The sequence below is a fragment of the Anomalospiza imberbis genome, chromosome 25 (genome assembly GCF_031753505.1).
Source record: "Anomalospiza imberbis isolate Cuckoo-Finch-1a 21T00152 chromosome 25, ASM3175350v1, whole genome shotgun sequence".
In the NCBI taxonomy this organism is placed as follows: Eukaryota; Metazoa; Chordata; class Aves; order Passeriformes; family Viduidae; genus Anomalospiza; species Anomalospiza imberbis.
In genome coordinates, this window is record NC_089705.1 from 3569766 (window position 1) to 3586380 (window position 16615).

Genomic DNA, 16615 nt, shown 5'->3' on the forward strand with positions numbered 1-16615 from the left:
CCCCTGTGGGCAGATGGGTGCTGCAGCTGGGTGGCCCCACAGTGTAGCTGTGTCCCACCAGCACAGCCCCAGCACACAGCTCAGAACAGCCCCAGCACACAGCTCAGAACAGCCCCAGCACAGCCCCAGCACACAGCTCAGAACAGCCCCAGCACAGCCCCAGCACACAGCTCAGAGCAGCCCCATCACACAGCTCAGAACAGCCCCAGCACAGCCCCAGCACACAGCTCAGAACAGCCCCAGCACAGCCCCAGCACACAGCTCAGAGCAGCCCCATCACACAGCTCAGAACAGCCCCAGCACAGCCTCAGCACACAGCACAGAACAGCCCCAGCAAAGCCCCAGCATCTCCTCCCATATTGAAGTTCTTTTTGAGAAGCTCTTGTGAGAGCAGTGAATGTCACATATTCACCCCCATGCTCCATTGCAGACTTGTGGTGTTGCCTTTCTGCCTCCCCACATTTAAACTGCCATGAAACCTTTGCAGGAATTGTTCAGGACAAACGCTGGTGAAATATCTCCCCATCCAACAAATGGCTCACCCCTGACTGCCATCTCGCCACACTCCCTCACTCACCCCTCGGGTGAGCTGCTTGGCTCTGGGGAGCAGATCAGCTACCACATGCTCCTGACGTGCTGTCTAACCCCAAACTCATTCCTGAGCACTGAAGCTGACATTCAGACACGTGGAGAGCCAAGAGCTGCACCACAGCAGTGCTCCCCCAGTGCCCCCCAGTAGCCCCAGTGCCCCTCGCTGCCTGCCAAGCGATGCTCGCAGGCTGGCAGCCAGCAGAGCTGAGCACTGCCTGGCCCTGGTTTTCACATCGTATAAAGGGCACCTCATTCATCTGCAGACAGTGTAGGCTGGTTGGAATGTCAAGAAATGCGTCTTAGTTCCTCTTTCATAGTCTGCAAATTGGTGTTTTGCATTCAGAGTGACTCTGTCACTCGCAGCACCCTGTGCCTCAGCACTGCCAGCAAACCCTCCGTGGAAAGGCCCACGGGAGCTCCAGATACAGAAGCTCTGCCTTGTCCCCCCGCCCTGGGGTCGCAAGTCTCTTTCTTCAGGGTCACAGGCAGTGATTCTGTTTCTCTGCCCACAATCCACTCTTTTTCATGCCGAGACCAAGCTCTTTGGCCTCTTTGGTAGGAGTTCCCTCCTGCTGCGTGTGGGGGAACCTGCACATACGGCACCCAGATTCCACCAACACCTACAGGCCTCTGCAAGCAGCGACTGACGGCAGCAGGCAGCACAATCCTCTGAATTCCTGAGGGATCTGTACTCCCTCCCACCTTCTGTGGGCTCTGCTGTCTCGCTCCAAACACAGACACGAGCCGACGCAGAAAACTCAAACAAAACAAAGCTAAGCAAAATGTTTAAACCGGTTTCTCTCTTTTAAGGATCTTTATGCATTAGACCTAGAACCATATCGCTACTCTGGGGTGAACCTGACCGGCTTCCGGATCCTCAACGTGGAGAACCCACACGTGTCCTCCATCATTGAGAAGTGGTCCATGGAGAGGCTGCAGTCGGCGCCCAAGGCAGAGCTGGGGCTTCTGGATGGTGTGATGATGGTACGGGCAGTTCAAACAGGGCACAGGGGTCTGGGAAGCAGGACAGGGTGGCAAGGAAGGTAGGAACAGTCATTAAGGCCAAAATGTTACTTTTATTGGTTTTTGTACAAGTAACGACTCATCCCAGGTATCTGCCCTGAGGTGCTTTCTTACATTCTCTAACAACTGTCCCTCAAAGACTGGGGTGAAGCCCACACCCCACTGCTGTGGTAGCGCTCCTGCTCAGGCCCAGCTGCCAACAGATTTATCACCAGACAAGGCAGGTAGCCAGGACATGTCCCAAAGGGCTCCAGCTGTCCCCAGGAGCAGTGGGATAGGATCCCAGGGCTGGGAGCACAGCACAGAGCCAGGCTGGACCAGGCTCTTTGCTGAGATTGAAGCAGGGGGAAAGCACCAAAGCAATGGCCAGAGATGGGCTGAGCTGCAGCTTTGATGACTCCTTTTAGGGTCTGATGGCAGCTCTGCTCCGCTGGGTTACTGCTCGGAAGGTTCAGCACCTGCTCGCCCATCTGTCTTCCCTACCAGGCTGTCTCCGACCCCCGGAACTGCTGACTGGCTCCCTCCTTCCCTCTCCTTTTAGATCTGCCAGAACCAAAGTGGCAAAGCCTCCCAGATTTTCACCTTGAAATGGCTCCTCAGATCCCTCCTGTTGTGTTTGTTGTTAGGGGAGAGACGCCCACTCTCCTGCCTCTCCCCAGGCTGCCCAGGGCTGAGCCCCCCTGTGCCTACAGCAGAGCTCAGTCCCCAGTGCTGCCTCTCCTCCCAGCCCCTCTTTGCTCTCTCAGAGGGATCCTGCCTTTGATTCCTGTTTGCCAGGTGTCTATGCACTGGGGCCCTGGACTCAGCTGGGCATTACAGTCTGTAATTCACCATGAAATTGCATGGACATATCCGTGCCCCCCCTTTCCTCCAGCCCCAAACTCACAAACCTGTCCCTGTTGTGGTCCATATCCGCCCACGGATGCAGGTGGGGCTCCTGCTCTTCATGCTTGGTTGCTGAAGGAAGGGAAGGTCACAGGGATGGCTGCCAAGGCTGGGGGATTTTCTCCATGGCTACGTCCTGTGAGATGTTTGCTCAGTTATTTGCTGTATTATTTTGTTTTATTGTGGTTTATTACGCTGCTGCTACACTCACATCTGTTTCGTGGCTCCATGAAGCCAGCAAATAATGTATTTTCACTAGGAGGTCTTACCACATCAGAGTGAAAAATAAATCCAATTCTCTTGATCAGTGTTTGGATGTAAGATGGGGCATCTCAAATTGAATCTAAAATCATCACATTATACAGGGGGAAAAAAGTTCTCCTTAGTTCAGATTACTGAAATGCTTAAATATGCTACAAAGCCATGAGGTCCTGATTTTGGTGACAGCTTGTGTCATTTTTGGAAAACTGTGTGCCCACAAACATCTCGGTTTCTTATTTTCCCATGTATAAAATAGTGTGGAAAATATGTTCTCGTATAGTTTTTTTTTTTTTTACACTCAGACAAAACAGACTCAGTAAGAAAACTCTGTTACTACCTTCCACATTTAGAAGTCCTTGCCTCCCTCTTTGACACCACAGCAGGAAATGTGCAAGAAACAACCCGAACAGCCGCTCACAGGCAAACGACACTTCCAGAACCGCGGATTTTAGACAAAACCCCGAGCTTTCTATCTAAACAACCAAGCAACGATCAGGGAACACAGACAGAGGAACCCTGGGGCTGGCGGGGGTAACTCAGAGTGGGTTCCACCTTTTCCTACGAGTCCCCATGGCCACCAACGCTGTCCCCCTTCCCTTTAGACAGACGCTGCCCTGTTGTACGACGCGGTGCACGTGGTGTCCGTGTGCTACCAGCGCGCGCCGCAGATGACCGTGAACTCCCTGCAGTGCCACCGCCACAAGGCCTGGAGGTTCGGCGGCCGCTTCATGAACTTCATAAAAGAGGTAAAAGTGTGGTTTTGTTGCACCATAAACATTCCCCGGGAGGAGCAGGTTCCGCAGGGTAGGTGGTGGAGGCTTGGCAGGTGCAGGGTTAGAAAACTCCCTGGACCGGGAGCTGTGCAGCCCCTCGGTGCTCCCACTGATGCCTCAGGATTTGAGCTTTTCTATTTTCCATCTACTTGTAATCCTGCAGTTCTTTAGTGCATAACTCCAAACTCCATATGCAGTGGGAGCTGCTGCTTCCCCATTTTGGGCAGACACAACAATTCCTCTCCAGGCCTGGCAATCAAGGACCCCTCACTGCCTCAGGCCCTGAGAGATGGAAACAAAAGTGAGTTGGGGGCAGCAAACTTGGGGTAAAATTACTTCATTAGCTGAAGCTGTAATTGGAAGATTAACCCTCAATATGCAAATGAACCAAACTTATAAAAGTGTGAAAACCCGTTGTCATCTATTTTTTGGGTGCAGCCCTTTGGGGGGTGGGGGGCTTCATCTGCCTAGAATTTACCTGAAGACCCTTCAACAAATATAACCCTTTTTATTCTCTTAATTTTGTCTGGCCTCTGTTTTTAGGTAGCCCAAAAAGGCATCAGCACCGCAGCCCCGTGGGAGCTACAGGGCTCAGCACGCAGCTGTGTTTGCTCCAGCTGGGCACGTCAAATATTCCGTGTTTTCCCCGGCTCCCGGGGGGCTCCGAGGGCTGCACGTCCCACAGGCAAACCACCTGCACACCCAAATGAGCAAACACGAGCCTCCCCAGGACTCCTGGGTGGCAAGGCTGGGAGCGGGCTGTCACTGCTCCTCAGGAATTAATGAGGGAGAGCCAGGGGAGCGTATTTACCGGGAGAAACGCCAGTTATTCCCCCTGAGAATACATTATGCCACCTTGATCACACTGGAATATTTCAGGCTCCCCCACCCATAAATGAAACACGTTTCCCAGTCTGCAGCCTGCACAGAGCTGCTCAGGGGAGAGGTCCAGAGGCTCAGCTCCCCGCTGCTGGGATGTGATTGCTGAGCAGCAGCCCGGCATTCCTGCGGGAGCATCCTCCTCAGGACAATGCTGCAGCACATCCAGCACTGTCCCCAGGCATTGGACACCTCGATGTCCCCCAGCCCCTGCTCTGCTGGCACAGAGCACCTGGCACTGGGGGTTCTATCACATCCTAAATCGGAGATTCATTCTAGGGGTGCTGCAAAGTGAACAGTGGGAAAGAAATTGAATTACAGGGTTTTTTTTTGTGGAATTGAATCGAGGCATCTTTACCCCAAGCTCCTTCTCCTCATCCCGGTCAGACCAGGCTGTTCAGGACCTCAGTCAGCCAAGCACTGAAAAATCTCTGGGAATGTCCCAGTCCCAGTGAGCACCTGCACCATCCTTATGCTGCCAAAAACTGAAGCGGGGCACCAGCAGCACATGGCCCCAGACTCCTGTGCCTGTTTCCAACCCCAGATCTTTCTTGCATGAACACGTTCTTGGCCTCTTCTGCTCCACTTTCCCTCTCAAAGGACAGAGGGAATCATTCCCGCCATTTAAGCTTACACACACCTTGGAAGCACCAGCAAGTTGGTGCACAGAGGGATTTCTCCTGGCTGGAGCAGTCCCAGAGCTGGCTCCCTGCAGCCGGCGTTGATCAGCACTACAAGGATGAACCAGCTCACAAGGATGCCGTGATAAATACAGTCGTTTTCTACTGAGTCATCACGTCCTGCAACAGCTGGTGAGCACAAAAGGTGCGAACAGAAATTGTAGCAAGGACTGCAAGAAGAGTTAAGGAAATCTCCAGCTCCATCTGCAGTCTGAGCAGCAACGAAGGGATTATTAATTAATCAGGCTCTTTAGGGAGAAAGAACCAGCATAAGGACTAATTAAAAGAACATACAGTGGAGGGCAAAAGATTATTTATGACACTGAGTAACAGCCCTGCTACTTTTTCTCCCTTCCACAGGCCCAATGGGAAGGATTAACAGGACGCATTGTCTTTAATAAAACCAGTGGTTTACGGACAGATTTTGATTTGGATATCATCAGTCTCAAAGAAGACGGCCTTGAAAAGGTAGGCAGGGTTTGTTTTATCTGCATGTGGCTGAGGATAACGCTGGTGCTCAGCAACAGAGAAATGGTTGGTGCTGTATTGATTCCAGGTTTCTGGGGTTTATATAAAAGGATATTCACTTTGTGGGATTTCTCATATCCTTTTCCATGCTCAACCATGACTCACTCACCCTGAAGCCAGTGCGTGGGATTACAGATTGCAGAAGTGCTTGTGGCACTTTCCTGGGATAGTGGAGGCAAAAGAAACTTTCTGAGCATCCATTAACCTCTCCCTGCCCTAAGCAGGCAGGAATTACACCTGTCCCACTCCCTCTTGCTGGCTTGGCTCACAAACCCTCAGCTCCTCTCTGAGGAGACCACAGCACTGGAGATTATAATCTGGAGTCATTTCCCACAGTGAAATTGCCCAAGACTGGGAACGGCCCCAGTTTAATACAGCCTGGAATTTGCAGGATGATGCACTGGGTATTTTGTTTATTGTCTAAGGGACAAAAAGGAAAAAAGAAGTGTGGCCTTGCCTGCCTGGCTGGGGGTGTCATGAGGGTCGAGAGTATGAAAGCTGCAGCCTTGTGTCTTCCAAATTAGTGTAGATCTCCTCTGGGCACAGTAAAACCATGCTGATGTGCAAATCTGATCCCAGGTGTGCCCAGGGACTTAATTTCCTTCTCTTCAATTACTTAAAAAAAACAATCTTAAAATAAAAAGGCAACATGCACAGTCTTAAAGCCCTTAGAATGCAGGTTTCAAGGTGAGATCAGCTAATGACAAAAAGAGCAGCGAGTGCTAGAGCACAGGGAGCTGTGATTTCCAAGAAATTCCATGATTCTGACTACTCCATGAGCAGCTCTGTGTCCCTGTTCTGCTACGGGTGTCTATCACCTGTACAGGGGGAATTTGGCAGGGCAGCAAGGCCCTTTCTAGAGCAGAGTCTGCTTTCCGACAGGTACCAGGTGCCCGTGGCAGCCGGGCACGGTGCTGGCTCTGTCCCTCTGGGCAGGGTGACAGGTTCTGAGCCTGTTGGTTCTGTCCCTCTGGGCAGGGTGACAGGTTCTGAGCCCACAGGACACCTGGCTGGCAGCAGGGAGGGATTTCAATTACCCGTGCATGGCCCGAGAGCACAGGGGACTTGTCCAGGGAATTAATCACTCGGCACAGGGAGGCAGCCCCAGGGCTGGAGGCAGCCGTGGATCAATCCTCCATTTGGAGGGGATGGATCCTGCAGCGGGAGGCTCCCGTGCCACATCCCCCTTCCTCACTGGTTGGTTTTCCTGGGATTTGAAATGAATGGCAGCCACACTTCCCCGCCACAGCAGCTCAGTGCGTCAGGTAACACAGCTCAAGGTCACCACAGCCCTCTCCTGCTGGGGAGATTTTGGGGTCAAATACGGAATAAAGGAAACGTTTCAAATCAACCCAGTGACCTTCAGTCTCGCTGGTAGAAAAAGGAGGCAGGACAGAGCTGGGGAAGATGCCGGTGCCTCACAAGAACTGAGCAGCAGCTGACCTTTGCAGCCTTATTTTTTTAGAAAATATTTTGTTTACAGAGCCTAACCCAAAAATAACAACACCTCTTTTTGAAGTCCAGCAGCACCGACGCACTGCTGGAGAGCTGTGTTGGGCAGATAATAGAAAACATGCCAGCCTTTTGTACCGCATGAATCCAAATGTTTAAGCATAGCCACAGAATCACCTGTCAAAGCAACACCCCTCAGGTGTGCTGAGCAGAGCTGGCACCAGCTGGAGTTGTTGCAGTTCCCTGTCACGTCAAGCCCACTGGAAGCTGCCAAACCTCGACGTGTCCCCTGCACACCCCATCAACTTTTGTCTCCAGTAATTCAGAGATTTCACAGTTCCCACCATTATTTTTCTGAAAGCTTCGTGTCAGCTCCAGAGGGGTTTTAAAGTATCGATGTCAAATCTCTGTTGAAGCCAGAATTCTGTCAATAGTTAATCTGAACTAACAAAACAGCAAACTACAAACAAATCCCAGCCGGATTGTGCTTTATGTATCACAGCTTATGTTTGTTGAGCTTTAGGATTGAACCCCTGATCCTCATACCTCCTGGATGTTCTAGGGATTACAGGAGTATTACCAAATCCTAATTACATATAGTTTGACTATCTGACTCACACAGTTCTCTTAAAGCACTCTTTCCTTTTTCTTCCTTTTTCTTCCTTTTTTAATATTTTAAACTGATTAATTCAGTCTCAAGTGCCATGCATTTAATTTTCTTAAAGAAAACATAGCAAGGCAGAAGTGATTGGGGCTGCAGTGCAGCAAACTGGAGCCTCTCAGACTTGCTTTTTTCCCATCCACAATAATAATAATTTTTGACATTGCAGCTGTTGTGTGATCCAAGGCAAAGATGGGGATCGCTTCAATTTTACCTGAAATATTTAAAACCTTTCACAAAGTTCATGGAAACTCTTCTAGAATTTATGACAATTTTTTTTGCCAGGCAGCATTGCTCATTACAAAGTCTCTTTTTGGGGATGCAGTAAAACCCAAGTTCTCCCCTTGGACTGCTGAAGAGGCTGAAGAATCTTAAAAACAGCAATAAATAAAAGATGGGAAGCTGCTGGCTCCCTGGTGGATTGAGCTGGCTGCCTTTGGCTTCTCTCCGAGTCCCACCTTGCAGTTTGACCCTACAGATGGATCGTTCTGTTCCCATTTCCAGGTGGGGTTTGTTTCTTTCTCACTGCCAGGCTGGCTCCGTGGCCACCCTGCTCTATTTGCTTGCAGCACTCCCATATTCCTCCAGCTTTTCTGACATTTTATCTCACTGTCACAGTCCTTTAGCCACTCCTGCCTTCTAAGTTTGTCCCAAAGCCTCCCCTGCACCGTGGAGATCAGGTTAACAGGCTTAGCCTCGCCCAGATGACTTCCTTAAACAGAGACACGTTTTGCCATTTGTAGATCAATAGACTTCATTGAAGTCGAATAATTTATTAAATTTGACAGCTTGAGAAAACAGAACACCTGAAATAGAGCTGATGTGTCTGTGCCACCCTCTCCTCCAGGTTTGCAGCCAGGACTGAGCCCTCCCCCCACTGCAGGGATTTCCCAAAGGGGGCCCAGGTCCCTGCCACAGATGTGTTAGAAACCTCCAGCTGATTTGCCACGGTACAGAGAGCAGGAATTGTCCCTATCAGGGATCTGCAGAGCTGGTCGAGACATTTTTAATCCTCCCCATCAAAGCAAATTGGTGGGGAAGTGGAAAAGAGAGAAAATGGACTCAGATTTGTGATTATTTTTTTTTAGCTGGGCTTTATCCTTGCCCAGATTTGACTCTTTAGTGTGGTTTGATTGCTGCTCTATGCAGTGCCTTTGCAAATTGTTCATTCATTCAGCCCCTAAACTCCAGTCCCCACAGTCTTCATCCACTGCAGCAGCACAGGGACTGTGGAATATGTGCCACACGTGCCACTGGACTGGCCTGCAGCTGAAGGGTTAATTCATGGTAGTTCCAGTTTTGCTGTTGTTTGCTGCAGACAAAAAGAAAGTTCCCCTTTCCAGGCTGTGAGGAATGCAAGGTAGGGATTAAGGAACGCAGGTAGGAATTGAGGAATTGGACATGGGGGTTCACTGTGTTGCTTTGCTTCCTTTCAGGTTGGAGCATGGAGCCCTTCTGATGGTTTGAACATCACGGAAATCTCCAAAGGACGAGGGCCCAACGTCACGGACTCGCTGAGCAACAGATCTCTGATTGTCACCACGGTGCTGGTAGGAGACTGCCTGCCTCTCATTGTCCTTCCCCACGAGTCCCAGGGGTATCCCAGGGATATCCAGTGTCTCTGAAAGCTCACAGCTCCCCAGTGCAGGTCTGCTGGAAGAGGCCCTGCACGTGGGCAGGGCTCATGGGGCGCCCGTGTCCCTCAACAGAGGTGACCTGCAACATCCCCGATGCCACCACCCCTGAGCAGGCTGCCAGCCCCCGTGTGGTGGCTAGCAAGGCTGGCACAGGCCAGTGGGAACCACAGGTGCTGGTCCTGGCTGAGCTCCTCCTCTTCAGCTGCCCAGCCCTGCTCCTGTCCCCCCGGGTGCTTCTCCTGCCCAGGAAGCTGCTGCTCGTCCTGCCTGAGCTCTTCTGCTTCCTCTGCTTGGCCAGGTCCCTGTCCCTTGTCCCTCCCTGCATGCTGGAGGGATGGGCAGAGAACTCTCCCTGTTGATCTCTGCATGCCAAAGGGCACAGGGGACTTGTACGTGCTGAGCCCCAGGACAGCCCCGTGTCACTGTTCTGAGCCCAAGGACGGCCCCAGGACCGCCCTGTGACACCCTGCTCAGCCCCAGGACAGCTCTGTGACACTGTGCTGAGCCCCAGGACAGCCCCAGGACAGCTCTGTGACACCCTGCTCAGCCCCAGGACAGCCCCAGGACAGCCCTGTGACACCCTGCTGAGCCCCAGGACAGCCCTATGTCACTGTTCTGAGCCCCAGGACAGCCCCAGGACAGCTCTGTGACACCCTGCTGAACCCCAGGACAGCTCTGTGACACCCTGCTGAGCCCCAGGACAGCTCTGTGACACTCTGCTGAGCCCCAGGACAGCCCCAGGACAGCTGTGTGACACCCTGCTCAGCCCCAGGACAGCCCCATGGCACCCTGCTGAGCCCCAGGACAGCCCTGTGTCACTGTTCTGAGCCCCAGGACAGCCCTGTGTCACTGTTCTGAGCCCCAGGACAGCTGTGTGACACCCTGCTCAGCCCCAGGACAGCCCTGTGACACCCTGCTGAGCCCCAGGACAGCCCCAGGACACCCTGCTGAGCCCCAGGACAGCTCTATGACACCCTCCTGAGCCCCAGGACAGCCCTGTGTCACTGTTCTGAGCCCCAGGACAGCTCTGTGACACCCTGCTGAGCCCTAGGACAGCCCTATGTCACTGTTCTGAGCCCCAGGACAGCCCTGTGTCACTGTTCTGAGCCCCAGGACAGCCCTGTGACACCCTGCTGAGCCCCAGGACAGCCCTATGTCACTGTTCTGAGCCCAAGGACAGCCCCAGGACAGCTGTGTGACACCCTGCTCAGCCCCAGGACAGCTCTGTGACACCCTGCTCAGCCCCAGGACAGCCCCAGGACAGCTCTGTGACACTGTGCTGAGCCCCAGGACAGCCCCAGGACAGCCCTGTGACACCCTGCTGAGCCCCAGGACAGCCCTATGTCACTGTTCTGAGCCCCAGGACAGCCCCAGGACAGCTGTGTGACACCCTGCTCAGCCCCAGGACAGCCCTGTGACACCCTCCTGAGCCCCAGGACAGCCCCATGGCACCCTGCTGAACCCCAGGACAGCTCTATGACACCCTCCTGAGCCCCACGACAGCCCTGTGTCACTGTTCTGAGCCCTAGGACAGCTCTGTGACACCCTGCTGAGCCCCAGGACAGCCCTGTGTCACTGTTCTGAGCCCCAGGACAGCCCTGTGTCACTGTTCTGAGCCCCAGGACAGCTCTGTGACACTGTGCTGAGCCCCAGGACAGCTCTGTGACACTGTGCTGAGCCCCAGGACAGCTCTATGACACCCTCCTGAGCCCCAGGACAGCCCTGTGTCACTGTTCTGAGCCCCAGGACAGCCCTGTGTCACTGTTCTGAGCCCCAGGACAGCTCTGTGACACCCTGCTGAGCCCCAGGACAGCCCCAGCAAGGGCGTAGCAGGGTGGAAGCAGAATATAAGCCAAAGACAGATGCTGCAGCAGCTCTCCTTACAAATCAGCCACTCCTCCTAACAAACTTCCCATCCACCACATGACATTTTTCCCCATTAAACATTTCCATGGCTGTGGAATTGTCTGGGTCCAGGCCATGGTTCCCACCATATCTCAAAGACCATGGCATAATGCAAAACGATGGAGCCAGGAGGGGACTGTCAGCCATCTGCCTTTGACAGGCTTTTTTCAGGCAACATTTCCATCTCAAGCTCTGCGAGCACGTGGGAATTACATAAGGCACGGGGTGATATCAGTTCCCATTAATTGTGCCACTCCATGGGCCTGCACACGTGCCACTGGGTTCCCACCTTGGAACCAGGGCTGTCCTGGATCCCTGTGCCCAGGGGAGGAGGGAATGTGCTCAGACCTGAGTTCTGCAGTAATTGCACTACGTATGCTGGAATCTGAAACATAAAATACAACCCTAGATGTTATTTGCATTTGCAACACCCCTTTGTAGTTCTGCACTGCTGTAAATGACGAGAGAAGAGCCATAGGAGGAGCCTTTAAAAGAAAAAGCATGAAAGGCTATTTTTTCCCCTTTTGCTCATATTGCAGGGACTTGTTGGAAGAGAAATATTACCCCAGCAGCCAGTGCCGCTCTCCCCAAGCAATATGGGAACTGTGAAGTTATGAAATTGAGGGCACCTTCACTGAGAAATCGATTAGCAAACTGAGAGAGCTTGTGAATTGGATGTCTGGCTATTTTCAGTAATAAATTGTGAAATAGTCCGTGAATAAGTGGTTCACAGAGTTCAGAATTACCCCCTAGGAAATGTTTGAGACCTGGAGATACATTACTGAAGCGAGTGGCGTCCTAATGTTCAGTGCTTCGGCTGTTAAATATGTATGTAATCCCTACAGCGCTTCCCAAAATTAATAGTGCTTTATGGCTGCTCTGGAGCCGGCGTATTTATATCAAGATCCATAGATTCAGCTGATTCACAAACAAAGCACTAATTCCAGAGCAGAAAGCCGAGGAGGTGGCGGGGGAGCGCAGGATTGAGCCGAGCTGCGCGTGCCAAGCTAAACTCCATGGGCGTGATGTGATCAGCTGGGCTTTAGAACTCTGCAAATGGGGCTCCGTGTGCTGCCACGTCCCCTCCTGACCCTGCTGCTGGGCCAAAAGAGCAGCCCCTGCCTCTCCGTGGGAGCACAGAGCCCCAGGGCGGAGCTGGGGGCTGGCAGGTGGGCAGAGACAAGCACCAGCAGCCTCCACAGCCCCACCTGAGCCCCCTCCTCAGAGCACCCCATCAAAGCAGGCACTGTGACAGGGATCTAATGAGGTCTCCAGACCTGCCCTCTCACCTCTTCAAGGCTCCTGTGCCTGGGCACAATCACAGAGGGCCAGCACAAAGCATAGCCCTCCCTCACCCTCCCTCTCTGGCCACCCCACAGCAAGGACAGGAGCCCTGCAGACACCCCCAATTTGAGCCAGGGACTCGCTGGAGGTACCTCACCTCCAGCTGCCCACCACCTTTTCCATTTCCATCTGTCCTCCACACGTTTTTCCCTCAGGCTCCCCAGTGTTCCTCGTCCTCGGTGGCTGCCCAAGCCTGAGGGTCACCAAAGGATGCTGGGCTTCTCTGTGTGGCTTCACCTGCCAGCCCCTGCTCGAGGGGAGGGATCCACAGGTCACTGCTTTAGCTCCTGTCCCCTGTGCTGGAGCTCAGCTCTGCTGTGGGTCACACACTCCCAGGTCTCCCAGGCAGCCAGAAATGCAGCACACAGCACAAAGTTTCCCTGGGCAGTAGCAGGGCAGTGTCCATCAGGTAGTGCCAGCACAAAGGAGTGCCAGTGAGCTCAGTGGGGAGGTTTTGGGGCGGCCCCACCTCCCTCACCCTGAATTTCACCCACCAGCCCCCTGCTCGCTGTGGTGAATGGCAGGTACCGTGTGCAGGGCGCGGGGGTGAGTTTGTCCTCCCCCTCTTTTACTGTTTCTAACACTTCATTTTCAAAGCATGAAATGGTTATTTTTCTCCCTGAAATCCTACCAAATGGAAAACAGTTGGCTGCTCAGAAGAGACAAAATTAAATTTTGTGGGGTAAACAAGGTTGCTAATTAGCTGATGTGCCTTGCAAAGTTAATTTATTCCCAACATGTCACAGTGCCAGCCCTGCCTGGAGAGCCGGTGCCTGGCGGCTGGGGCTGACCTGCAGAGGTGGCCTTGCCTCCAGCTGACCCTGAACTGGGACTTTTTGCTTTCCCTGTGCAGGAGGAGCCCTTTGTCATGTTCCGTAAGTCCGACACGGCCCTGTTCGGGAATGACCGCTTCGAGGGCTACTGCATCGACCTCCTGAAGGAGCTGGCTATCATCCTGGGCTTCTCCTACGAGATCCGCTTGGTGGAAGACGGCAAATACGGGGCACAGGACGAGAAGGGGCAGTGGAATGGCATGATCAAGGAGCTCATCGACCACGTGAGTGAGCCTGTGGGTGGCTGCCGAGGGTTGGCTGTGCCAGGCTGTGCCCAGGCTGTCCCTGGAGAGGTCCCTGGGCTGGCTCTCTGGGGTGGGGCAGGTGCCATTTCTCACTGGCCTGGAACACCCACAGCGAGCTCCTGACCCCACCGGGCTCCTTGTCACACGGGTTGCCAGAAGAATATCCCTGTTTCTGGCTCTTCCAAATATTAATTTGAAATTCCTGAAAAGGGCCGTTCTCCCAGCACAGAAATGGGCTCTGTGGCTCCAGGACAGCCTGTCCTACAGTGGGACACAGGCTGGGTGTTTGGAGAGGGCAGAAGCTTCCCCTGGCCTGGGGCACACGGGCTGTCCTGGGCTGGCACCATGAGCTGCTCTCACCCCCGAGGACAAACACAGGCAAGGGCACAGCACCAATGCAGCCTGGGGACCCCAGGCATGTCCCAGACACAGCCCAGCCCAGAGGAGATATCCAGACTGCGGGAGCAGGTGTGCACTGGACAGTTTCGTTTTTTATTTTCTATAAGAGCAACTTATTTTCTAAAGTCTCCTGGGACACAGAGCTCCCTCTGCCACACAGCAGCTGTGCTTCTTCTTCCATGGCCACTTCCAGAAGCCCATTAAGCTCCAGGGAACCTGTGGCAGCAGCAGCTTTGCTCCCGCAGCCGCCAAAGCGTCACCGCGTCTGAAACCGCCACTCGCGGCCAGAGGTTGCTCAGTTTCCTAATTAGATATCTTGCCTCCAGCACATCCTGTGATCCCAAGGGCCCAGTTATGGAGGTGAGAAAAGCTGGTGTTTTTATGAATATCCCATTCCCGGAGAAGGCCTCTGGAAGAAAAGCTAAGGACAAAAAGAATCCCTTCTCTCTGCAGCACAGGCAGCAGTGCAGGCAGTGCAGAGTGCTCTCCTCCTGAGTATCCTGCTCAAGTGGGGCAGCCCCTGACCACGTCCAGGGCCTGGCTACACTCTGAATCCACAGCCTAAGCAGCAGAGACACAAAAATAATCCCCTGTAGAGCTGTGATGCTCTTACCATTCATGGCAGAAGAATGAGTTTGCTGGGTGAGTCACTGTGATGTGTGGAGAGTCAGGCACTGGCTGGGACTGATGAGTGGCTCAGGAGCTGGGCTGGGCTTCCAGATCTGCCTTCTCTGCCCTAAATGACATTGGACAAGTTGCTTCTGTGCACTGCTTCCTCCATCTGTAAAATGCAGATGATAATGATTATGTCCCTGTATAGGGACAAAGTGACACTTAATCGGTTCGTGACAAGCGCTGCAGCCCTCGCCTGGCCCGGCCCAGGGAGCAGGAGAGCAGCAAGGGCAGGCAAGGACAGCCCTGGGGAGCAGGACTCCATCTCATGGGGGAGCTCTGCAAACCTGCCTTGGTGCTTTTCCTTCTGGAAAACTCCGTGCAGCTCAAAACACAGATTTTGGAGCCTCTTACACAACAGCCCTGCCGAGGCAGAGGAGTGGCAGTGTCCCAGCGGAAGCTCTGCTGCTCCGAGTGATGTGTGTGACACAGATCAGAACTGACACCGAGTGGCAGCTGTGCCCCTCGGCAGAGCCCCCCAGGACGCGGCTCCTCTGCCCAGCCCTGCTGCTGGGAACAGCCTCTGGAGCTCTCCCACTGCTGGGAGCAGCCTCTGGAGCTCTCCCACTGCTGGGATTGGACTCTGGAGCTCTCTCGCTGCTGGGAATGGGCTCTGGAGCTCTCTTGCGTCTGGGATTGGGCTCTGGAGCTCACTCAGTGCTGGGAGCAGCCTCTGGAGCTCTCCCACTGCTGGGAATGGGCTCTGGAGCTCACTCACTGCTGGGATTGGGCTCTGGAGCTCACTCAGTGCTGGGAGCAGCCTCTGGAGCTCTCTCACTGCTGGAAATGGGCTCTGGAGCTCTCCCACTGCTGGGATTGGACTCTGGAGCGCTCACTGCACTGCAGGGCTCACAAGGAGCAAATCCCTCCGAAGGGAATTGAAGCCAGACAGTCACTCAGACCGAACCATGCCACTTCCAGTGTCCTGCAAGACACCACAAGGCTCTCAGGAGGTTTCAGATATTCCCAAAGCTGTGGTCAGCTAGCTGAAATAGATAAGAAGGAGGTTTGAGGAGCAATCTCATTAAATAGCACAAAACCCATGGTCAAACCTGCATTGTAGTACTTCTTGGGTAACTATCTAAAAAGCAAATCAACACACAGCAGCAGGGAAGGGCCAAACCTGCTCTTCTTGCAAGTAGTGTTCTTAACACTGAGATGCAGTTCTGTGCTCTGTCCTGCGTGGCTGAGCATGTGCCTGCAGGGACACTGCCCAGGCCCCACATGAAGCCATTAGTTCCTTTATCTGCATGTCATTGCTTTTTATAGCAGTGTTTGTGTAAAGCCTTCGAAAGTGAAATTGCAGCCAGATGGGCCCTTCCTCAGCAGCATCTTCCCCTGGTGTGGGGAAAGGCACAACCCATGGACACCGCAACAGGCCAGATCAAGCTTATTTCACACCCAGGAGGAGATCAGCATTCAAATCAAGTTGTAGTGATGAAAACAGGGCTGCCCACATCCAGAGTTTGATATCTGAGCTGGCTTTCCTCTGTCTTCAGCATCTCCTTCTCATAAACAAATTGGAATCATTCAGGTGGGAGCATAAAGCAGGCAGGATTTTGCGAGGTCCAAGTACCCAGATCAGGATTAATTCAGTGCAGAAAGTCACTGCGTTGCTGAAGACCCACTTAGCCCCCTGGACTGCTGTGACACAGGTGGGCTGAGCTGGTGTGAGCTCCCTGAATGACCTGTGCAGAGCAGGGGGTCCTCCTGGGGTGAGGTGAGAGGCTAAAATGGTGATTATTGTTGCTCAGAGGGCCTGGGTGTTGTGGAAGCACCAGATTCTGCGTACCAGGAATCAGCCAACTCAGCCTGAGCTGAGGCTGAAATCTGGGGAGGAGGAGATG

At 53.3% G+C, this 16615-nt stretch overlaps 2 protein-coding genes across 2 annotated transcripts in view; one reads left to right on the plus strand and one right to left on the minus strand.

The window, feature by feature from the left end:
- CDCA8 (cell division cycle associated 8) overlaps window positions 1-16615 on the minus strand; it is a 438802-nt gene that overhangs the window by 329229 nt on the left and 92958 nt on the right. The gene's annotated exons all lie outside the window — the stretch shown is intronic.
- Window positions 1-16615, plus strand: part of GRIK3 (glutamate ionotropic receptor kainate type subunit 3) — a 114704-nt gene that overhangs the window by 71957 nt on the left and 26132 nt on the right. The window contains exons 6-10 of the mRNA XM_068172761.1: window positions 1402-1575; window positions 3363-3506; window positions 5453-5560; window positions 9170-9283; window positions 13473-13676. Coding sequence (XP_068028862.1) covers window positions 1402-1575; window positions 3363-3506; window positions 5453-5560; window positions 9170-9283; window positions 13473-13676 — 744 coding nt within the window. The remainder of the gene's footprint in view (window positions 1-1401; window positions 1576-3362; window positions 3507-5452; window positions 5561-9169; window positions 9284-13472; window positions 13677-16615) is intronic.